At 36.7% G+C, this 24,574-nt stretch overlaps 1 protein-coding gene and 1 long non-coding RNA gene across 3 annotated transcripts; one reads left to right on the forward strand and one right to left on the reverse strand.

Moving 5' to 3' along the window:
• The first annotated feature begins 2,408 nt into the window (after positions 1-2,408).
• LOC104605518 (protein WALLS ARE THIN 1-like) lies at positions 2,409-5,063 on the forward strand. The gene is made up of 6 exons (XM_010270319.3): positions 2,409-2,758; positions 2,871-2,933; positions 3,056-3,172; positions 3,332-3,734; positions 3,979-4,130; positions 4,451-5,063. Exons 1-6 carry the CDS (start codon positions 2,541-2,543, stop codon positions 4,641-4,643), a joined length of 1,146 nt encoding a protein of 381 aa, XP_010268621.1. The 5' UTR covers positions 2,409-2,540; the 3' UTR covers positions 4,644-5,063.
• Positions 5,064-12,457: 7,394 nt separating this feature from the next.
• On the reverse strand, positions 12,458-18,949 carry LOC104605519 (uncharacterized). 2 transcript variants are annotated; one of them, XR_016076791.1, is made up of 5 exons: positions 18,489-18,949; positions 18,158-18,344; positions 16,510-16,620; positions 13,732-13,842; positions 12,458-13,055 (listed from the first exon to the last, which is right to left on the reverse strand). It is a non-coding gene; the product is annotated as an uncharacterized LOC104605519 (long non-coding RNA). The 2 variants fall into 2 exon arrangements; XR_736625.3 differs by having other exon boundaries at positions 12,458-13,021; positions 18,489-18,940.
• Positions 18,950-24,574: the final 5,625 nt, after the last annotated feature.

The following is a 24,574-nucleotide window of genomic DNA, read 5'->3' on the forward strand; positions in this document are numbered from 1 at the left end:
TTAATAATACAAACAGTGACAGATTTGGCACATAAAATAATCTACATCTTCTCTGGCTATGTTACATAAAGAGTGATGCTTAGCCAGGCTTTTTAATTTCTTGGCACAGGCACAGCATCCTACTGCATCTGCACAGCTTGCATTCAAAATATTATCAATCAAGGCTGTAAATCCATCTCAAGTTGGCTCTTTCGAGTTTGTTTTGTTATTCCTTTTGGTGTGTTATGAATTAAAGACCTCATTAATTTATCTAAGGAGGTGGTCATCAGTTGGTCACTGTCTTATGCGGCGTTTGGGCCTCAGGCCTTAGCTACAGTGATCACGTGTCCCTGTTGGTCGAACGATGCACCACATATGCTGCCCACAAACATGTCATATCGAGATGGTGACGCCAGATTGACACCATTCCCATTCACACCAGGAAGGTCTTTCTTTATTAGCATTATATAGCAAGATTTCTTTTCCTCCATCTTTTTCCCTTTCTGCGGTGCTTGTTAAAGAAGAGTAGATTATAGATATGGTGGCATTGAAATGAAATGAAAGCTCGCTGCGCTTTCTCCTTTCTTAATTCTTCTTTTTCTCTACCCTTTTGAAATTTCCTACTGCTTTTCTGCTCAATACTCCTAGAACCTATGAAAGTTGAACAATGTGAGCTTTCTGGTTATGAACAAAACCATTGCTTGAAAAGGGCTCAACCAGCTGGTTCCAAGAATCGGCCCGAAACCCAATTAATGAATTGAGCCTGAGAGATTCGGCTTGTACAATCGGATCCAGAACCCTGGTACTGAATCATTTCTGGTTGTCTGCCACGTACTTTTTATCTATTCAAAAGAAAACGGAGAGGGGCAGGAAAATGGGTGTCCGAGATTAGTTCAAACCGGTTGGGTCGGATGGTACCATACTTTTCTAAAGCATGGCTGGGGCTCTGTCCAAAAGAAGAAAAAGGGTGGGATATATTTTCTCCTGGACGGGCCCCTCTGTTTTGAAAAATTAAAATGATGGTGGTCTCAGTCGAGCGGGCAGCATGTCCCCTAAAGCAAGGGTGCTGGTGCCAAAACACGCCACAGCAGAGCAACTTTGGGAGTGGGGTCATTAGTGGGAGAAACTTGATTAGGGTTTCCTGGAGGAGGATTGAAAGTTTATAACCTTGTAATTAATAATTGAATTGTTAACAAATTAAGGGAGAGACCCCATTAAACAAATTCACTTGCAGAAAGTAAACCAATGAGGATCTGTGATTTTCGTTTTAAATGAGCAGAAGGATGGATTCCTTGTTTTGTTGGGACCTGTACTTTGTACACATTCCACTAGAGGTCCATACCCAAATAATGCATTCCTTTTCTAATTAGTCTATGGACCCACAGTCGTCTGATCAGGCCATCTACTCGTTTAAAAGATGGATTAATTATTTTTTTCTTGTCATAAATGCAAATTGATGAGGGATTCAAATCTTTATATCAGATTCTATAATGGTATTAGCGGTTGATGAGGAATTAGAAGATCAGGAATCTGTGTTAATTGGGTTCTTCAGTAAAGTCTGTTGGGTGGAGCTATGGACAAATACAGCAAACTCAAGCCAGCTTCATTCACTGCATCAGTGGGAAGCACACCCATCTGCCATCTGACCCGGATTCGTTTACCGCATGCTTATTAATTTGTTTGGTTATGATGGAACCGGAGAAAGATGCTCTGCTGGTCAAGAAGACAAGAGCTGCCACTGCCACCTTCACCATTTGATAATGGGCTTTCCTTTGCTCAACCACTGCTGCTTTATCACTGTTAGTTGTCCAAATTAATGCAATTGACCGGTTATGAGAATATGCACTATGGATACTGAGAATATTATTTTAAGAAACTAATATTAAAACATTCAAAAGCGGAGACCTTACTGATTAATTAATAAACTGTATCACTGGTAATGAAGTATAGTGGCTTTCACAGGCAAATTAAAAGACTGATGATAGAGTGGTGTCTGTGAGATAGAAGAAATGGAAATTGTACAAGGTGGGGGGTGGTGGGGTCCTGTGTATGTTGATGGGGACCAGGGCGCAAGGGGTAACCATTCCCCTCGTGCGCGCTATCTATCAATGGCGGCTCAGCCCCTCCTCAATTATCATCATTAATGGCTGTGAGCCAAAACAGAAACTGTTAGTGTTAGGTTACTGTAGTCTGCACTGTGGACCGTCTCTCTCTCTCCCACTCTTTTGTTTGGTAGTGCGATGGGAGTTGTCTTGTCAGCTGAGAGGGGGTGAGGAGAGAAGAATGTGGGAGACAACCAAAAACAATGGAAGGGTACTACTGGTTGACATAACGTCTTTTTAGGACTGGCTGTGGGACACCCTTCTCCACACAAACTCGCTTTCCCTCTCCATGCCTAGGACTATATTTACAGCCCTCACCCTTCCCCTAGGACTCCAAGTCTCCACCATTTTTTCGACCTTCGTTTCCAACTTTCTATGTGTTAATCATCCCGTCTCTTAGCTAGCTTTCTGCCACTCTTTCTTCCTCCGAAACCTTTTAATTTGGTGCCTGCTGCTTCAATGGCGGATACTGGTTCAGGCTGGGCTAAGAGAATGTGCTCGGTGCCTGAAAGGGCCAAGCTGCACATGGCCATGTTGGCCCTGCAGTTTGGTTATGCTGGGTTTCATGTCGTCTCACGAGCGGCTCTCAATATGGGCATAAGCAAGATTGTGTTCCCCGTCTACAGGAACATCATCGCTTTGCTTCTGCTCGTTCCTTTTGCTTATTTTCTAGAGAAGTATGTTAGCTATTTCAAAATTAACCTCTATGGACGACCTATCCTCTTGTCTTCCGTTCTTCAGACTAGAAAGATATGATTTTTAACCTGTGCATACCTTAATTGCTTGTAGGAAAGAGAGGCCAGCCATGACTCTTAATTTTATGGTTCAGTTTTTCCTCCTTGCGCTAGTCGGGTACGATTATCTCAGAGTACAAAGATAAAGAATTGATTAAATCATAGACTAACGAAGTTTTGAGAAAATAATTAACTATATATGTTGCCTGATGAACTGAGTTGCATTTCAATTCCCAACAGAATAACAGCCAACCAAGGATTCTACTTGTTGGGTTTGGACAACACATCGCCCACTTTCGCATCTGCCATTCAGAACTCGGTTCCAGCCATAACCTTTCTTATGGCTGCCATACTCAGGTAACTAAGCACGTTTGTTCATTCATATTTTGTTCGGTACGTGGAGACCCATTATGTATTCCTGCATTTTAATTTAGTTCTGCTTTGCTTCTACAAATATAAGTCTATTTACAACTAATTAATTTCGCGGTTTTCATTCATTGTTTACTGGGTTGACAGGATAGAACAAGTACGCTTAAATAGAAAAGACGGCATTGCCAAAGTGGTCGGAACTCTCTCCTGTGTCGCCGGAGCTTCGGTCATCACCCTATACAAAGGCCCAACCATCTTTAGGCCCTCCCCACATCTACACCAAACACCACTCCTGCTTTCGTTAGGGGACGCTAAAGGCAAGAACTGGACCTTGGGGTGCATTTACCTCATTGGGCACTGCCTCTCCTGGTCAGCCTGGCTCGTCTTACAAGCACCCGTCCTCAAGAAATACCCAGCTCGACTGTCTGTCACCTCTTATACTTGCTTCTTCGGCGTCATACAGTTCCTAGTAATTGCCGCCTTCATCGAGAGAAACTCTCAAGCTTGGATAGTTCACTCCGGCGCCGAGCTCTTCAGTGTTTTCTACGCGGTTCGTATAACAGACGTTGAACCAAACGATAAAAATTTTGTTAATTTTTTACGGAGGATTGCTTGTGAAGCAGCAACAGCTTCACAAGCTGTCGTATAAAAAAATAAAAAATGAAAGCAGAGAGGCTGAGAGGGTATACTTTAATCGTTTTCTCTCGGTGCTTTTCACTGTTTGCATAAAGTATTATTATAGCTGAGTGTACTTTGGATTACTGATAATGACACGATGACCGTCCGGGTTGCAGGGAGTGGTAGCTTCAGGGATCGCCTTTGCTGTTCAGATCTGGTGCATTGACAGGGGTGGCCCTGTGTTTGTGGCAGTGTATCAACCTGTCCAGACCTTGGTTGTCGCCATTATGGCCTCCATCGCTTTGGGTGAACAGTTCTACTTGGGAGGGTGGGTATTCCTCAGCAGCAACTTCCACAGTTCCACTTTCTTGCTTTCTTGTTTTTGTGAAACAACTTCTCAGGCCACCCAGGTGGCTGACATTCAAGCGTCACCGGCCGGCCGGTGGTCGCCAGAAATCTACTCCATGGATGGTTAAGAAAGAGGGTTACTGGGTTAGCTCTCTCCATTGCTTGAATGCATGATAAAGAAATGCCTGAGTTACTGGCCGGGCAATGTGGATCCTCATTGCCCATTAGATCACGAAACAACCCAAGTGATCTGAGTCTAAAATTGGCTTGACATTTCTGTAAATTGATGGTGATGTGCAGGATCATCGGTGCAGTGCTGATTATAATCGGATTGTACCTGGTACTGTGGGGGAAAAGCGAGGAGAGAAAGTTTGCAAAGGAAACAGCTGCGATCATCACCTCAGCCTCCGAGCAAGGAAGCAACAGGATGTCGAGCCACCCCAAGTCCTCCCTCGTCCAGCCCTTACTGTCTCCGTCTACCGAGAATGTTTGACGGGGGAACCCAGCAAACTTCTTCAGCTACGGACTACAGTGTTGATCTTGATCTCTATAAGCCTGTGTGTATGATCTATGTATTTTTTAGTCCTTTGTACTTAAGCTAAGATGACGGTCAATGTTTTGAAGGAAGATCAAACTACCTATCAATTATCACATCTTAAAAGTGAAAAGAGGATTAGTTATTGGGCAGGGCCACTTATTAGGGTTATCAATGGCTTGATCACATCCAAGGTAACGTTTGGTTTGGAGATCATGATGAGACATCAGGGATGTTGAGAAAATAAGCGGACCCCACTTTTTCTATTTTATATTATCAACAATGGGACGCATGTCATCTTTCCTGTACGTAATTAGGGTTTTGTTTGTCATTTATCACCTTAATTACACGTTTTCAATGATTTCAGTAACATTTCAATGCTGGCTATCCTTATGCATCGATTTGTGCCGTTCTGGTTTGCACCTTTGTGCTCAAATACATTGACAAATTACAGGTTCCATTAGTTGTGAACTAGCGGTTATTGTTCATCTTTGGTGGAATAACGCATAAGATGTTGAGGATGAGAGCAAAGGGGTCCCCTATTTTCTTCGATCGAATAAGAGAGGAAGCTTTTACTTCGATTTTATCAAAATTAACGCCCAAAATCAAGATAACCCTTTGACAAGTTTACATTTTTACCTCAACTTTCAGTAGGCTTTCACGACCAAATGGCTGTAAAACAAAAGCGGAATTCATTAAGTGTTCCAATTTGGTGCTTGCGCTGGCTTTACAACTAAACAAAGTTTTAAAACCAATAATGTTTGTTCACTTTATGGATTATGAGATGGGGAAAGTCCGTAAATAGGATTTTGATTCTTATTAATCAAGAAATTTATTTCTCTAGGTATTACTTACCCTTACCTATCTCCCAGGTGGATAAATAACACTTGAATGAGACAAAAATACCCCTTTTAATAATAGACTTTTATGGTTAAAACAATAATTGTCTTATTTATGTGGGGAACAAAATAACATGGATAAATGCACTTACCTAGATAAATAATTTACTGAAAAGCGAATGGGGCCTAAGGATTATTTTTGTGAATCCGGCATTTAAATTATTAAGATCTGCCTTGGCACAAGCAACACAAATGATTAATTGTAGTCAAGGATCGAAATATCACAATGTATTAGGGCATATTGGCTGATATGTATTGTATCGAGGCCCCTCCAGTATGCCCCTACACTTATGTTTTGGGGTTCCACCTATTTCAGGCGGTAGATAGGCCTTAAACTAATCCCCCTGAACTAGTTTCAAAGAAAAAAAACTGAAAAAAAAAAAAGAGAGCTTTGATATAGGCTGATTTGCCTCATCAAGCATATTAGACTGTATCAATATTTTGAACCTTGATTGCAGTGCAACTTGGGTGAGTGAAACAACATGAATTAGTTTGGGTTGGGTTGATTCAAGTTTGGATTAGGGTTGATTCTCTTCTATGTTAATATGTAAGTTGGAATATTATTTCTTCTCATGATCAATGTTCTAAGTTGGTGATAGAGATGACAATAAGGATTTCAGTGTTCCATACATTGATAGTCAAAATCTAAAAAATTGTGATATGTTCAGTTTGATTGGCACCTCTCTAACATATCCCACTTCAAAACCTCTTCACTTCATGCAATTTGTTTCCAATGGGTTTACTTTAATCTCTCTCCATTGTCAAATGATATCATTGTTTTAATTTTACTTTAATATTTCAATATTTTTGAATTGAAAAAGGAGATATTATTTCATTCAGTGTTGATTTTATTGAATAAAACATATGAAATACTTGGTGATAGAGATGACAATAAGGATTTCAGTGTTCCATACATTGATAGTCAAAATCTAAAAAATTGTGATATGTTCAGTTTGATTGGCACCTCTCCAAGATATCCCACTTCAAAACCTCTTCACTTCATGCAATTTGTTTCCAATGGGTTTACTTTAATCTCTCTCCATTGTCAAATGATATCATTGTTTTAATTTTACTTTAATATTTCAATATTTTTGAATTGAAAAAGGAGATATTATTTCATTCAGTGTTGATTTTATTGAATAAAACATATGAAATACTTGTACCGAATAACTCAATCTATTCAATTGGCATTTGCTAAAGGTGGGATCCACTATGTCTACCTTGAATCATTTGGGATAGCTAAAATTTTTATGTTTTGTAGGGCAATTGAATACCGAAAGGTAGGGGATCAAGCCCACATAAACTCATAGGGGACAAGGCTGCCCAAGCTAGGGTCAAGCCAACATTTCTCTCTGAATATATTTGTTTATTTTTTGGTAAACAATTGGTTTAATTTCTCTCTCTCTCTCTTTGTCTATCTAATAATTTTGTCCTGGAACCTTACATTGATTTTTATATCGTAATTGAATGTAGAGGTTTTTCCGTGGCATTTAAGCTAGAAGCTCTCAAAACTAGGGACCATTTTCCTCTAGGGTTGGTTCTGATAGCAAGAGCTCCCTTCTTGAAACTCTCCTCCAATCCAATGAGTATTGGTGGAATTTATATAGAAATTAAGGGATTAGAGGGAGAGGGGGAGAAAATTTGGACATTGATTGTTTGTTTAAAAACATCATAAAGCCTTAGTGACTTCTAGTAGCTACCTAATCTTATATGTTGGGTTTTGCCCAAATATACACAACTATCTTTAGCTATAAATATACACAACTCTCAAGCTTTTCTAATTTTCCAAGTATGGTGATATCTATTCCATTGCAACAATTCAGTTATTTCTTTTGATTTCCATTTATCTTAGGTCTCCTAGAAGGTAATGCCATGTTGTTTCTGTGTTCAATGTTTCTTGTCTATTTTATTTAAATATACTTTTCCCTTCTTGACCTGATTTGATCTTTTTCTTCTTTTGTAAGTGCCTTTATTTTGCTTTTTTTGTATGTATTGATTCAAAAATCTAATTTTTATTTTATTTTGTTTTCCAGGTTAAATGCATATGTAAGGAATAACAACATACATGAATGAAGAGACTTGAGAGCAATATTTTTCATTTTTATTTTGGTTTATTATATGTAACAAGATAGATTGTCATTTGTGATACATTTTTTACACTTTGATGTATGAAGATTACATTTTTATGTATTTTTAGTTTTTAATTAATATATTAAATTTTTGTAGAAATTTATTTGTAAACTTGATGTGAGGTGAAAATAAAACAATCGATCTCTTATATATGTTACAAGGTAGAGAATTAAAAAATTTGTAATGGTAGAAAAGCCGCCATTATACATAACCAAAACTAAATATAGTGACAAACAAAATTATCACTATAAATACTCATAACTGAATATAGTGATAGATAAAATAGACACTATAGATACTCACAAGCTAATATAGTGATGGATCTCTTTATCACTATAAGTATCTATAGTGATGGTCATATATTGTTTGTTACTATAACAATATTTTATAGTGACAAATGTATCGTTACTATAGGCCTAAAATTAGTAACGAATTTTGAAATCCGTCAATATATGTAAACATTTGTAGTGACAGTTATATGTTGTTTGTTGCTACACTTAGACTTTATAGTGACAAATGTAACAATCAGTATAGGCCTAATGTTAGTGGCGGAATTTGAAATCCGGGCCATAGTGACATTACTTGTAGTGATGGGTGATATTTCATCATTTGTTCGTCACTACAGATCTTATAGTGATGGATTTCTAGTTTATAGTGACAGATTTCTAGTTGATCCGTCACTATAACCCTTTTTGTTGTAACCAAACCATTGGATGAGTGCAATTAATTTGGGCTCTAAATGTTGAACCAAAAGTCACTTCTTTTCTTCGCGTTGTTGTATTGAGGCCAACTTGTACAAGAGAAAGGTGATTTCAGGACCCTCCATCCCCAATTTTTGGAAAAGAAGAAGAAACCATGCATCCACCATGCATTAATCTATTGTGACCATGCTAAAAGTGCATGGTTTGGTTTTAGATTTGATTCCTCCAGAAATATTAATTTCATTTCTTGGTTTAAGGATAGGGTTGAAGGGGGGGGGGAACTTCTTTCATGGGAAGCATATTGTCTAGCTCTTCTAACCTATTTGTCTTTCTAGAAGCAATAAGGTTTTTAGTGATGTTGATCATAACCTGTCTCTTTTGATCCACATTTTTCAGAGGTTTTGGAGAAGTTTTATTTGCAAAAATTGCATGAGATTTGCCTAATCGGGGGATCAGGCTGCCAATGCTTAGGTTCGGTTTGAAAAGAGTACAAATACAAATGCGTATAGTATAAATACATGTAAAATAATACAAAATACAAAGTGAGTCCATTACAAATGGACTAGGTCCAATCCAATCCAATGAATAATTTGAACTATTTTGGACCGGTCCAATTCAATGTTAGGACCATTCAATTTGTTCAAATTCATTTTAATTTAGTATGGTTTCAACCCAAACCTGGTCCATTGACACATATATTCTTATCTTATATCTATGGACCGGATATTGGCTTAATCCAACCAAATCCAATATAAATTTATTATGGACGAACCAGGTCCAGTCCAATCTAATAAATATTTTGGACTGGATTGATCCAATTCACTGTCTTTTTGGTCCGTTCAATCCGTCCAAATTGAATGTGAACTGAACAGGGTCCAGTCCAAAACCAGTCCATTGACACCCTTATTTATACTCCTTCCAAACTGAGCCTTAGCAAATTGCTGGGGAAATGAATGATCACTTTGTCTTCCTTATGCAAACTAGGGGTGTAAGCGAGTTGGGCTACTTGAATATGTTTCACTAAATATTTGAAGTTGACCTGAGTCAAATAGTTAGTTGAGTCAAGTTCAAGCTTAATTTGCAATACATGGCTCAAGTGGCTCACAATCCTAATCAAGATTATAATAAAATATTAATTTTAATAAATTTTTATTTATAATATTAATTTATTTATAATCAGATTGAGTTAAGCCAAAATCGAGTAGCCCAATACTTGAATTGACACTCCTAGTGAAAGCCAAAATGAATAACAAGGATTGAGTGACGGAGACATAAAATCAAACACAAAACAAACAATAATAGGGGTATCAATGTTTACATGAAAAACTGCTTAATTTCATCTATATGATAAACATCAATAGAAAACCCTTGGTTAACAATGAATACCATCATGTAAATGGATAGCAAATGAAAATTTTTCCCTTGAAAGTGGAGACACGAGAGAAAAGGAAGAGAAGTTGTAGAAGAATCTAACTTTGCTCTTCCACACTCTTGAATGTCTTCTTCATCTTCCCAAAACCTTTATCATGAAACTCATTCTTTTTCCATTTTCTAAAACCTAATTAGAATGCAAGAGAGGGTTGAGAATAGGGGTGTCAATTGGACTGGATTTGGACCAACCTGATTCAGTCCAATGTAAGTTCATTACAAATGGACTAGGTCCAATCCAATCTAATGAATAATTTGGATCATTTTGGATTGGTCCAGTTCAATGTTCGGACCATCCAATTTGTTCAAATTCATTTTAATTTAGATTGGTTTCAACCCAAACCCGGTCCATTGACACCGGTATTCTTATCTTATATCAATGGACCAGATATTGGCTTAACCCAATCAAATCAAATATAAATTTATTATGGGTGGACCAGATCTAGTCCAATCTAATAAATATTTTGGACTGGATTAGTCCAATCCACTATGTCTTTATGGTCTGTATCCGTCCAAATTGATTTTGGACTGGACGGGTTCGTTTGGTTGCAAAAGAACATATTTGCTTCTCTTTCAAGCAAATGCAAAAAAAATAAAGGATAAATTGTTTAAACCACTCTTAACATTTCTAACAAATACTTAAACCTTCCTTTTCCTTGACGTTTGGAGTAAGGTATACTTTATTGACCCCTAAATGATTTTGCATCCAAAAATTATATATAGAAATAAAAAAAGAAGATAATGGTAGAAATAAATTAAAAAATAATTGAAAACAACTAAAGTTAAATTAGAAAATAGAAGAAAGTGAAAAAGATACTCATTATTTTTCTTATTCCTTCTCATTTCTTCACTTTTTTATTTTTCATTATTATATGTTGATTGTTATTAGTATAATTTCTTTAACATTTTTTTGCTTATTAGTATTTTCCTCTTGTCCTTGCAATTTTCTATTATTCTTATGGTTATTTTATATTATTATTTGTCTTCTTTTTTATTTCACTTTATTTTTAGTTATTTTTAAGGATAAATTCCAAAGACCCCTTTGTACTATGGGGTCATTGACAAATACCCCTTGACTTTCATTTGTGACAAAGACCCCTTGAACTTTCACTTTGCTACAAATACCTCCTTTTTTTAGAATTCTTTCAGTTAACTTGGAAAAAGATTATTATTCAACTATTTAAATCCTCAAGCTACCATTTTTTTTTTATTTATTTGAACGATTTATGATTCAATTAGTTTCTAAATATAACATTGAAGTCCTCTCAGTTGCTCCAATAGATCCTTGTAGATTTTTAGCTAGATTTAATATTCAAATGAAATTGTAGAGGTTTCTTTCTAATGGGTAAAAATTTATGGTTTCGTTCATTTTTTTTCTTGATTTATTAGAAAAAAGAGCAGATAATTTTATATTTTAAGATGAAGAGAGGTATTCGTGTTAGTGAAATGAATCAAAAAAAAAAAAACTTTTTCCTATGCCAGTGAAATGATTCTTGTTTTTATTAGATGGTTTCATATGGAGAAAATGGACGTATTTTTGGTCAATTAATGTTTAAGAGAAAAGGGTGAAGAAAAAAAAATAAGGAAAAGTTCAGATAGGCATTTTGATAATCTAATGCATTCCATCATTTCACATTTGACTTGATGCCCAAGGGGGTATTTAGTTTAAGTGCGTTCTTAGTCCAAATGAAAGTTGGGGATATTTATCACTGACCCCATAGCACAAGGGGAATATTTGTAATTTACCCTATTTTTAATAATTTTCCGTTTTCTCTTATAATTTAATCCTATTATCTATTTTATTTTCATTTCTATTATGTTTTAATGCAACACTATCCATTGACAAATTGAGGATTTAATAGCATGACACCATCAATTTCTGTTACGTTAACATCACATTTAAAGGGGAACGTCAAGCTAGGTTTTGGGGGAGGTAAAGATGCGGGGAGTTTTTAAGTAATTTATCCAAAAGTTCGCCTCTTTTCTTATGTGGGCCCCACTTTATGAGGACAACAATCCAATAGAAATCACGCACGTGATTAACGTGGAGAGGGGGAGGGGAGTTTGTTGTCTAAGCTATCTGCGTTTTTTTATTGTAAGGCTCTCAGCCTCCCATTGCTCATCTTAGGTTCATAAATCTCATTCAACTCTTTTTTTCCTTGTTCTTATCTGTTTTTGTTTGTGTTTTCTTTCTGTCGTTGTTTGGTTTTTTGGTTTGGACTTGTGGTATTGATAAACTCGAACTATATAGGGTAAATTACAAAGACTTTCCTTAGTATGGGGTTTGTGACAAAGACCCTCTCCGTTGATCTTCCGTCCAAAAAGACCGTTACAATATATTTTTTAATTCTCATATTATCCTTATAATATTACCAAGATTACGGTATTGAGAAAGATTATTTTATAGAGTTAATAAATATCACCTAATGTAATGAAATGGAAGTAATTAATTAATTAATTTATTTAATTGAATGTAAGCTTTTAAATAATTATTATTGATTAATGCTAGTAAAACTATTAAAAGTTTAAACTGTAAAAGTAGAACAAAAGTAAACTAAAACCAAAACCTAATATAAAATTATTGTTTTTGTAAATAAAAGAAACACTTAAAAAATAAAAATGGAATTTTCCCATAAACATCATTATAGAAGAAATCGTATCATGTTCCGGGTCATACTTGAGTAAGATATCCAAGTACAACCAATTTGAACAAAATCTTAATGGAAAAATAAAAATTATTTAAAATAACCTCTAAAATAAAATGCGACAAGTCAACATGATTTCTGTTGAGGAGCATATGGAAGATTGTTATCTGTAACCTGTATATTAGAGTTTTTTCATATGTGACCTATATAATCAATAGCCAACTCTGGCTTTGGAACTTTGGGACTCTAGTTGCAAACTTAAAAACACCAAGGCATTCAAACCCAGAGGAAACAATAGTAAATTGGCAACCGAGCTTCTCAAGGAGCTTTCGTGTCACAGCCATATTGAAGTCATCATAATCAGCTAATATAACTTGAAGGCCTCTGAATTCTGAAGGTAGGTGCTCTGATGATCCACCTGGTTCAAAGATGCCGCCTCCTATAGATGGTTGGAGTTGAAACTTGAGGATAAGTCTCATGCTTAGTGCAAAATCCTTATTGTTTGGAACTACCCAAATGTTCCCTTTCATCATCTGTATATTGGTTTCAAAATCAAGATAGTAAATTCTGAAATATAAGATGCAAAATTAATCACCAAGGCATACAAGTTGTTCAATGATGTATATATCCATCAGTTATATATACTTCATTAGAGTTATCAATAGAAGCATGAACCAAGCCCAAGCACATAACCAAATATGAGCCACATTAGAGTTATCAATGCAAGCAAATACAACCCATAAGAATGAAGATAATTTGGCAATACATATAAAAAATAATAATAATTTGGCAAACCTTGTTGGCTAATTGCCATCAGTAGACATGGCTATTCGTTTGAATATTAAGATAAAAAGATTTTATGGCTTGGCATATCCTGTTCAAGGTCGTAAACACCTCTAATGACTTTCTGAGAAAATTTGTTAGAATATATAGTTGTCTTCTTAATAATTTTGAAAATAAAATGTTCATTTTTTTATCAATGAAAATAAAATGTTTAATTGCAATGCCTTGAAGCCTCCGAATATGAACAATCTAGAATCCCAATATAGAGATGAATTATCATTGTGAGAGAAGAACATTAGTTCTATGTTTTCTACATGTTTTAAGGACAGTTTAGTACTAATTTCTTTTATCTGGGGTAATGCTACAACTTCCTCTACATATTTGCAGATTATCTAAGACAATCCTTTTAATCATAGTGATAAAAGTAACTCATAATATAGACAAAAGATTCAGGTTTTACCTCCACAAGTTTTTTGCACATGCTGAAGCTAAGATCTTCCACAATTCTCTCAATGTTGTGTCTCCTCCAGTGAGTTGATAGCAATCACATTGACAGTCCCATTTCTTGATTCTTCGTAATAGAAATAATATAGAATAAAGAAGAAATATGTTATATATAAAGAGGTATTCTTTTAATAAAATCAATACAAAACTTTTATTGCCTCCTCTAACAAAATTTTTACCAGGCACCCATAAGCATACATAATATAAAGATGGTTAATCCAAACCTTCTTATTTAAGGAACAAAATGGAAATTTCTTAGCTTATTTTCTGAAGGATCAATTCGATTAAATTACCAGATAAATAGACTGGCCACAATACTAATATATTGTACACACGCTTTCATGTACTGATCCAATTATAAGTTCAAGTGTGTGTGAAAGGCAAGAAAGGAACAAATCATAATGATTTTGCGTTTTGTAATTACAGATGAGGTTATGCTTACCAACAAGAAAAAAGAAAGAAAAAGACTATATGATGATAGAACTGCTGCAAAAATTTTTGGATAATTTCATTAATGCACTTTTTTGGGTAAAACATAACCAAGAACCAAGATGTCAAATGACAGCTGAGGCAGAGACATATTCCCAAAACATGAAGATCGCTGACCTATTGATAGCTTCCTAAAGAGGTAACAGTAGGGTCAGCTGAAACTATAGCTCGCTCATATAGCTTAATAGTTCTACGGAGCTCCTTCAGATGTCCATAGTTCAGTAGCCTTATCAGACCTACCACATTTCAATGAAGCAATTAGTTGAATAGTAGTCTGGTAGGATAAGTTGAGGTGGTTGTGGTGGGTCTCAATCTTTTTGCGTGTAGTTTGGTTTGAAAATATTTTGTTGGGACAGATGGAACTTGCAGTAGCAATGTTTTTGAATCATCGTTGACTGTCCGGGTCGGACCGTTCGGCCCGGAAACCGTCCAAGCAACCACTCCATTTCACACCCAACTCGTTCTTGGGTCAAAAACCATTGACTTCGTCAGAAAATCGCTAACTCAGCGGTCAAACCGTCTACTTGTTTGACCTGGCCAGCAGTTTGCAATATAAAGATGCAGAGAGAACTCAGAGATGACAATTTTCCCCATTTCCCCTATCCCCGTGGGGATCCGCCCCAAATGGGGCGGGGATGGGGATGGGGAAATTTTCATCCCCGTTAGCGGGGACAGGGAGAGCACTCCCTGCCCCACGGGGACCCCGATCCCCGCCCCGTGGGATCCCCACTAATATATATGTTATATATGTATGCATACGTTATATATGTATATATGTACACATACATCTATATATTAATATCTTTAAAAATATGGTTGAATATATTTGAATCTTTTCTAATAGGATTGCAAATTTTAATTATTTTATTTTTATTATTTTAAATAAAATAAAAAATAAAAACAAAATGGTTAATATTATAAAAAAATCATGGGGAATGGGGATCCCCGCGGGGATGGGGATGGGGATAACCTTGTCCCCGTTAGTGGGGATGGGGACGGGGACAGGGATGGGGAGAGGCTTCCCATCCCCACCCCGCCCTGTTTCCATTCCTAGATCCGAGATCCAGTCTGAGATACGAACTCAGATCTGCGATCTGCGATCTGAGATTCGATAACTCAGATATGAGATCTAAGATCCGAGAACTCAGATCTCAGATCTGAGATCCAAGAACTCAGATATCAGATCTGCATCTGTTGCTGCCGCCTTGCTATCGCCGTCGCCACTATCGTTGCCGGTGAGCGTCGAATCCTCTTCCTCCTCTTCCTTCTTCCCTCCTCTCTTTCCTTCTTTATTTTTTTCTTTCTCAGCCGAACCTGGCTTTTCTTAGCTGACATCTCTTCTTTCTTACATGAGGTTTGCATATTAGGGCAAATCTCATATAAACATTTCCTCTAATATATAAACCGTCCGAACTGTTCGACTCGAACGGTTGAACCGCTAACCCAGAAATCGGTAGCTAGAACGGTTCCATTTCCGGATCGGTTTTTAAAACCTTGTGCAGTAGAGAAAGGTTGTGGGTTAATTAACTAATTTGGACACATCCTTCACACCTTGGGAGGATGCCAATATGACATTTTTTTTTAAATTTTCACATTAAAGACCTTTGTGGGTTAATTAACTTAAAGTCAAACCTGATTGTATGATCTTACGTTTATTGTATAATTACTTATATACCGGAGGTGAATAAAAATAATTTTGTGATTTATTTAATCTTTAGAATAACATATATTCATAGTATGATTATAGTCAACCATCTATACAGTCTACAACAGGATTTCAATTTCAATAAACCCTAGAACAATCTCACAAGGAACTAATTAATTGTACAAAAGAGTTGTCAAAACAAAATTAAGTAGAAAAAAGAAAAGGGACAAAATGTGTACCTCTATCTAAGAAAACTAAAAATCAAGATAGTTGTTAAACAAAATAAATAAAAAGAAGAATGAAGAACCCAAATCACAAGAAATCTATATAAAACAACTTAAGTCAAGGAAGAAGGTAAAATCAAGAGGTGTCCATGGCCACCAACCAAACTCTAAGAGTATTATTTACTCAAAAAAAGAAACACTTAGCTATTCTATAAATTCTAAACTATAAAACCTGATACAAATCACATTCTCTTGCCGTTATCAATGGAAAATAAACCTTAGAAAAATGAAGACGAACCAAATCTGAAACAAAAAACCTAAATAAGTGAGAATAAAAAAAGTAAGAAGTTGAGAGAGAATAGTTGACCAACTCAACTGGTATTTTTCCTTGGACTTAGTGCCACCCCTCTCCTGATCGTCATGATGAATCGGTGGAGAAGAAACCCTTACAATAATAACTAGAAAGCACCTGGAACTGGAACGGGTTCTGCAACCAACAAAGGCAGAATACAATCAATTACTGGATCTGGATAGGGAATTTTGACTTTCATCGCACCCTAATATCTACCTTCATCATTAAAATTACTAACAACAACACCAGCAATAATTAAGATCCTAATCCAAACTGAAATCAATCGGCTCCAGTTCATACAAACCCTCTCCCAACACAAATCCTTATGCAACCGAAACACTGAATCAAAGGATGTAGGGCATAAACTGATCCTGAGTTTAATTATGAATTACATTAGGCAGGACTATTTGCCTCTTTTGTGCGGAAAGATTACATAAAGAATAAACTTTGATAGTTGGGGTGAGGAAGTAGTAAATTAATAGGCTTAAAGGGTAAGCCTACTGCTTATTGCAGGTCAGAAAGTTTAAAAGAAGGAATGGTCAAGTAATGTTTGCGTTTTCTCCATTATGAAAGACAGAGTCATTTTAACCCTACAAACAAATCGAACACCAAAATTCTGAGCCTCAAGGCAAACCCTGCAAATGATGAAGTGAAATGCAAAAGCCAGGTCAATGGGAAAAAAATTAGAAGAGGCAGATTTATGTAATGTCCATGACCATTCCAGATAATAGTAGAAGTTATATAAATATCAGTTAAACTTGAGTGCCAGAACAAATAATGCATGGGAGCCAACAATTGAAACATAAGAAAACAATGGTGGCAATGGAGAACAAAACATAATTCACAAATCACAATAGAACTAAGCACAACACTTTCGGACCAATAACAGGTACCTTCTAAAATACACCTATAGAATGTGACAGAGTACAAAAGCAATTTACTAAGGAGGTCAGAACTTGAAGATGAAGGGAAAAAGGCTCCATTCTACAAACATAAACCCCAAAAAAGCAAATTTTCTAGCAAAAAGTGTTGGATTTTAATCTCATAAGAGATTAAATCCAATGGGTTTGATTGGTCAATTACATGAGAAATTGCACCTGCACACTTGATTGAAAAATTAGTTTTTTCTCTTATAAAACCTAGTTTTGAACTTGTCCCACATTGGAAAATTATAAGCTTTGTTTTCAGTATTTTAATATGAGCTGATTTATACTCCTTAGAAATAGTAGAGGAGAGTATAGGGGTTTGATTCGATCGGGTGTCATTCAAGAGGCACAATTTCACCTACATTTTCATCTTCAGACATGCCTTAGATCTTCTCCTCCAAAGTTAGAGTGACCCCATTTATCCAAGTAATTCACTCGGAAGGGACTAAAACCAACTACGGCCACTAATTAACCCAAAAGGGATTAAAAAAGTAAAGTCGTCCCTTCACGAACAGAGCTCAAAAGGAATTCGAATTTTCACTTCAAAAAATTGTAGTCAGCTTAAACATAATCCCAAAACAGCGCAAGAATCCACTGATTCAGCACATAGAAATTCATCAAAGCTTCAAAAACACATAAAAATCCTAGGCAATCCGATCCACCAAACTCCAAATTAACATTGCAACAAATTAACAGCCGAAATCGAAACGAATACAAAAAAATAGAGATGAAGTAAAATTGCTTACGCGCATCAATCGCAGAGCTTAGCGTATTCTCCATTCCGAAGCCGCCATCCCTTCCTCAGCCTCTCCGATTTAGCATCCTTACAGTCTTAGATCGATTTGCGACATTCTCCGTAAATGAGCCAAATCTGAAGCTATAAAGTCTCTGTAAGTTTGTGACGTTTCAGGCGTATGGGAGAGAGATCTAACCCTGTCCAAAAAAAAAAAAAATCTAAACTCACGGCATTGAAGAGAACAGCAGATTGAAGAGAACTATATCTCTACAACTCACGACATCAAAAATAAACAATCACAGACAGGAAAAAAATGCAAAGAAAGAACCACTAGTACGTACCTACCGACCACTCCGACCTTTCAAAATCACCAAAAATAAACCCAGCAATAGATAGATATACGAAGCGGGTAAACGTAGTACCTAAAAAACACACATACTCGTAGCAAACAAAAAAAGCCACCTTCAGATCTTTTCCCTTCTCTTTCTTTGCCAAGCCAAGTATTAATTTCGCCAAACTGATTGATTTTGACGATTTCGCCGCCTCCCGACTCATACAATTGTGTAACGTAAAACTAAATAGAACCCCTCCTCCGTCGTCTGATAAACCCAAACCAAAAAATAGAACCCAACCTAAAACTATATAACAACAGCGACCAGAACAGTGATAATAAGAAGACCCTCCTCCTCCGTCGTCTGATAAACCCAAACCAAAAAACAGAGCAGAGGAGGGGGAAGCGGTTTTGGGTTCTGGGTTTGTTTCGCAGCTCATGGGAGAGAGATGAATCAAAAATATCAACTCTCTCACTGGTCTTAAATATTGACACTTGTTTGTCATGTAATAAAAAAAAATATTTTTTTTTCTGAGATTATAATTAACATGTATAAGTTATTGATGTAAAACGAAATACAGTAAGATTCCATTTCGGGAAAGGGAAGACGCTTTAATATATATATATATATATAATTCGGATGAGAAAAATACTATTCATCTTTCCCGACCTCAGCAGCGACGGTAACCCCTATATGGGAATGGGATCGTGAGGCTTGTGAAATAGCTGGAACTTTGACCCAGTAAACAGAAATTTGAACCAGAGATCTAGAGAAAGAAAAATAAAAAGGAGAAACAGGGATCGAACTGTGTTCAGCTCACCTGCGTAGGACGATAAGCATACGACCGATCGCAGGTAGACAAAATACAGAGCATACTGATCTCAGTTATATATGCATACCCTCATGCATAAAACGATTTAAACGATCGCACCGCTAGTCTAGCCCGTCTAGAGGCGCTTCTCTGTAACTTAGCAACAAACCCATATCTCGAAACCCCGACCTCCCTACTCTGGGATCTCTTGCAATCATCAACTTCACCTTCTTCTACTCTCACGTCCACTTCAAAAACTACAGGCGAAACTCGAATCCTCTTACCCCTCCTACCAATTTTCTTTGATTCATGGGTGAGGGCAGTACTGGCTTTAACGGCCTATGCTGCCATGTCGGAAGCCGTCAGGCGGTACTGCATCCGGGTGAGGGGGAGGACGAAGTAGAGCTGTCCAGGCTGGAGTTGCTGGGCAGGGTGTAAGGGTGGAATAAGGGAGTCGTAGAAAAGCTTGTCGGAGTTGCAGATGAAGCACGGCGACGTCTCCATTTCGAGGGCCTGGGATAGTGGGATACCGTAACGGGGATGTGTACTCGCGGAGCTTGCCTCGGCGGAGATGACTTTGACTGTTGGGGAAGCAGAGGAATTGCTGGATTCGGAGGAAAAGCAGGAGCCCATCTTCGAGACGGATAGACAGTAAGTGTTTGGGAAAAATCCTGTGAAAGCCAAAAGACAGAGAGAAGGAGAGGGTAGGAGTTTTTGATAAGCGAGGACCGAGGACGAGGAGAGGTGGTCTGAACTCTGGACTCAGATGGGAGGGTTTAAAAGGGGAGGAGACGAGGAGGGAAGGTGGAGAGTAGCTTCGGCAGCGAAGCCGTCATAAACGAATTGGTGAATAGTGAAGATGATCAGGGGGTTTGATATGATGGTATTTGTTTTTGACGTGGTAGTCGTCAAATTCTATGATGAAAAGCGTGCATGATCAGGAGTTGAAACCAGGAATTGTTGCGTCGGCATGCGCAGAGGCCTCGACCCACGCCCCAGCTGGTGCTTGCCCAGCTCGCCTCACCATCTGGCGTAAGTCCCTACTCTTCAATGGCAATGGCTACATCGTCGTCTTTCTCTACTGTATCTGCTGATATCCGAACAGCAATGGAGATATCAATTCTAGCCCAAGACAAACGTTTCATCAAGTCGGTGCATGATCAGGAGTTGAAACCAGGAATTGTTGCGTCGGCATGTGCAGAGGCTTGCCCGGCTCGTCTCACCATCTGGCGTAAGTCCCTGCTCTTCAATGGCAATGGCTACACAGTATATATAATGATTTGGATGATAGATTGGTTTTTCGAGCCAATAATTATGTGTGTGATGGGAGGGAAGATGAGTAGTATTTTTCTGGTCCCAATAATAGTTATTACAAGGGTAGAAGGGTAGTAAGAGGAAGGCTAAGGAAGGGGTTTTTTTGTCTCACGGTCCTAGTACGATTTGTAATTTAACATATTTATATATAGATGTATATACATCTGTGTATGATGATTTTTAATATTGTTTTAATCAGTAAATATGCGTATCGAGGATGAAAATTCGTAGAAAAATCTGGTTAGACGATTTATAAATAGACTGTATTACTTAGTGGGGCACTCATGCTTTAAGGTGCCAAGATGGGTCTGCAGCTGGGAGGGGCAGAGGTTGTGCTTCTTGTGGGTTTGATCTTGAACGCAGCTCTGTTGTGCAATGGAGGAACCTATGCTGCCACTCACTAGTGAGTGATGTCTTTCGTGTTCTTCCTGGTTATAATTCACCTCAACAGGTGTTTTTTCTTTTTCTTTTTATCCTATAACATCTATTGAAACTTGTTTATCTCATTGGTTTGGTTTGTGGTTTGACCCTTCTTTGTGATAAGAAAACATTTTCTGTAACCGTGTGTCGCGCATGATTCAGTAAAATGCAAATACAAATTAAAAATCGATTGATGTAATGCCTCGAATCTATTGCAAATGATTGCTCTTTTGTGAGGGGTCTCGGGAGCTTGCCGTATATGAGAAATCCTTTGTGGTGATCCAAAGGTGAATTGATTGCTTCGAATTCTTGGCATGTTAACTAGTGTTTCGTATATATGGGCCCATATATATATATATATATACAAGTTGCACGAATATAAATGTGCAACCCTAACTACATGATCAATCACAAGAGAACGGGACAATATTCTACACACGTGTGGGTGTGGAACCATGGATTCCACATGAACACACTTTTGTTGGCATGCAACAATAATCCTGTTTGATCCAAGTAACCCTTTGTGGTTTGTTTAATATTTTTTCTTTTAAGCTAATGATTTATTTCAAGGCTTCAAATATTGACACGTGGGATATGCCTAATATGGAGCATATTATATCCATGTCTAAACCTATGGGCACGTAGAGCAAGTAGGAACGATGTGACCACCACCATGGCTCCAAAATAGTTGGCTTAAGTTGGAAGAGATGATTCTTCCATTTTTTTTGACAATGTTATAGAAAAATTATAATGTTTTTCATTGTAGGAAAGAAACCATCTATCAATGATCTTTTAAATTCATTGACTTATTTATGGAGCGTTGTACAATATATGAATCTTTTTATTTTCATTTGTTTTTGGAATTGCCACATCAGTCAAAAAAACAAAACATGTTTTGAAGTTTGTGTTTGTTTTCAACGGAAAAACAAGTTGATCTTGTTTCAATTTTTTGAATCAATAACAGAATATTATTTTTTAAAGCAAAAACAAATCTTCTAGTATAGAAACTAATCTTATTCGATCCTAGGTAGTGTAAAAACTGAGTTCATTGTTAAATAATCCTTACCAATTAGGCGGAGCCAAGGTGGAAGGATGAAGTCGCGCAATGAGATCTGAAACCAAGAAAAAGTCAAAGGCCTGAGGAGTTATCCCTGTGTAGATACTCTGACGCTCAAGTCAGTAGAAAGTAGTGGACAGTCAGGCTGAACAGTTAGAGAACGGTGCTTGTCCGGGCAGAGTAACAGTATGAGAGTCAAAACTCGGATCCCTTACCTTGAGTAGGAGGTACCTTTTTATAGTTAATGATTCATGTCTTGGTCGGATGAGGCTTCCGAGATTGTCGGAATGAGATTAACCGCCGAGGTTTTCGAGATAAGACCTAATCCCAGCAGAGTCGTCTCCATCCGCTCTCCTGTCTTGGTCGTGCTTATCCACATGACATGGTGTCGATGTGGTTGAAAAGATAGGCTGGGCCGCGGAAGTGATGCAGCGCTGACGTAGCCAAAGAGATAGGGTGACTACGTGGCGTTCGAAGCCAACTCAACCATAACCTAAACAAAAATGATATGATTTATGGATCATCATATTAAATATTCAAATGAAAAAATGTTTCTAACAAAATTCAAGAACATATTTTTAGTTTCAGTGTTGAAAACCATAAAAGTAAAAAACACATACACAATCAAGAACATGTTTCTCATGTTGTTGTTTTAAAAAATAATCTGTTTTCAAACAATATGATTTCTATTTATTTTTGTAACTAACAATTCAAACACTGTAGTATATGTGTGTGTGTGCAAGCAAATATTACTCCATATGTGATATACAGTATGTAAATTCAAAATTCACATAATGCTGAGATGAGACCTGCTCCTGACACAGCGCGCCTCACTCTGACCTTATAGTGCATTTCAGCCTTGCATCTCGAACATCTGCCCATGAGTTAAAAATTTATGAGTATGAAATATTCCATACATCCGAACTATGGGTTAAACAACATTTAAACCAACCCTAAAAACTAAAAAAAACACATGAATTTAAATTTGGCACAACTATATATAAATTAATATTATATGATCAAAATGTAATGCACCGCAATCCAGGCAGGGATCCCCTTTTAATATGGAAAGAAATATATATAGTATAAAAGATAGATAGTCAGATAGGTATAAATAGGTGGCGTCAAGAAAATATAGGTATAAATATGCATTTTTGGCTTCTTTGATGATTCCCACTTAAAATCGTTGTCTTTGTTTTATTTATTGTGATTACTAGCGGAGTGCCCACGCAACGCAGGGGCTGATAACAATACAACAACACATTTAATAATTTTATTCTTAGGCAGATTTAATGTTAATTAATTGAATAAATGAATCAAATTAATTTAATGTTCTTTAATTAGTTAATTTAACTTAATTAATTAATTATGATAAATCAATTAATTATTGATTTAGTTAATATAATTAAATACTTAAATTACATTAATTACTCAAATTTTAAAACAAACAATTTTACAATTACAAATAATAGCTTTACAATATTTAATAAAATCTTAAAAAATACATTTAACTAAGACATTTTAACAAGTGTATATTATTAGAGGAGTTGGGGGAATTGGGGGAGAGATGGGAGAAAGTTGTGAAATTCTTGGAGAGAGAGATTGAGAGAAGAGGAAATGTTTTAAAATATTAGTTTGCTTTCATTCCATGGGTTTCACTTGAGATGTAAGAGGTGTAGATGAAAAGGTCTAGCTTGAACCAAAAATTCTAGCCTCGGTCCTAAGTTTTGTCTTTACATTTGGTCTGCGCTTGACCCTACAAATTTTTAGCTCAAGCTTTGGCCCAATACTGTAGCCCAGCCCGAGCTCACATTAGACTCGTAAATTTCCAATTCAATATATATAATTTTAGACATGACTCCAAATTAATTCGTGACTGGGTGCAACCGGCTCCGACCCGATAAGAATTGGAACAATATCATGAACCGAAACCGATCTGACCCAATCGGTTTGGGCCCATCAAGTTCAACCCGACCCATTGACCAGGGATGTAGATGGATCAGATCGGATTCGAATAAGGGGTATATCCGAATACGATCCAATACTATTAATTGTAGATTCAATCCGAAGATATGATTAGATATGACAAAACATGGGTCGGAATTTGAATCCGATGAGGAAGTCAGACTTTCAAATTTGATCCAATCCGATTTGATTAATAAAATTAAAATATAACAATTTAAGTAAAGAAAAACAAAACTACAAGTATCTTTTCAACTATTTTCATCATATATACATGCTTTTTATAAAAAAAATAAATAATATAACAAATTTATAAAAATGCAATATAAATAATATATCTATAATTCATGAATGGGTGGAATAGGCTATGACCCGATAAGAATTAGAACAATATATCAAGAACCAAATCCGAATTGACCCAATTGGTTTAGGCGCACCAGGTCCAACCCGAACCATTGATAGCCCTAGAGAGAGGGGTAATAAATGAAAAGTATAAAGAGAATAATAACAATTTTGTGGCAATACTGTAAT

Source organism: Nelumbo nucifera, chromosome 1 (assembly GCF_055504915.1).
Source record: "Nelumbo nucifera cultivar China Antique chromosome 1, China Antique-T2T, whole genome shotgun sequence".
Taxonomy (NCBI): Eukaryota; Viridiplantae; Streptophyta; class Magnoliopsida; order Proteales; family Nelumbonaceae; genus Nelumbo; species Nelumbo nucifera.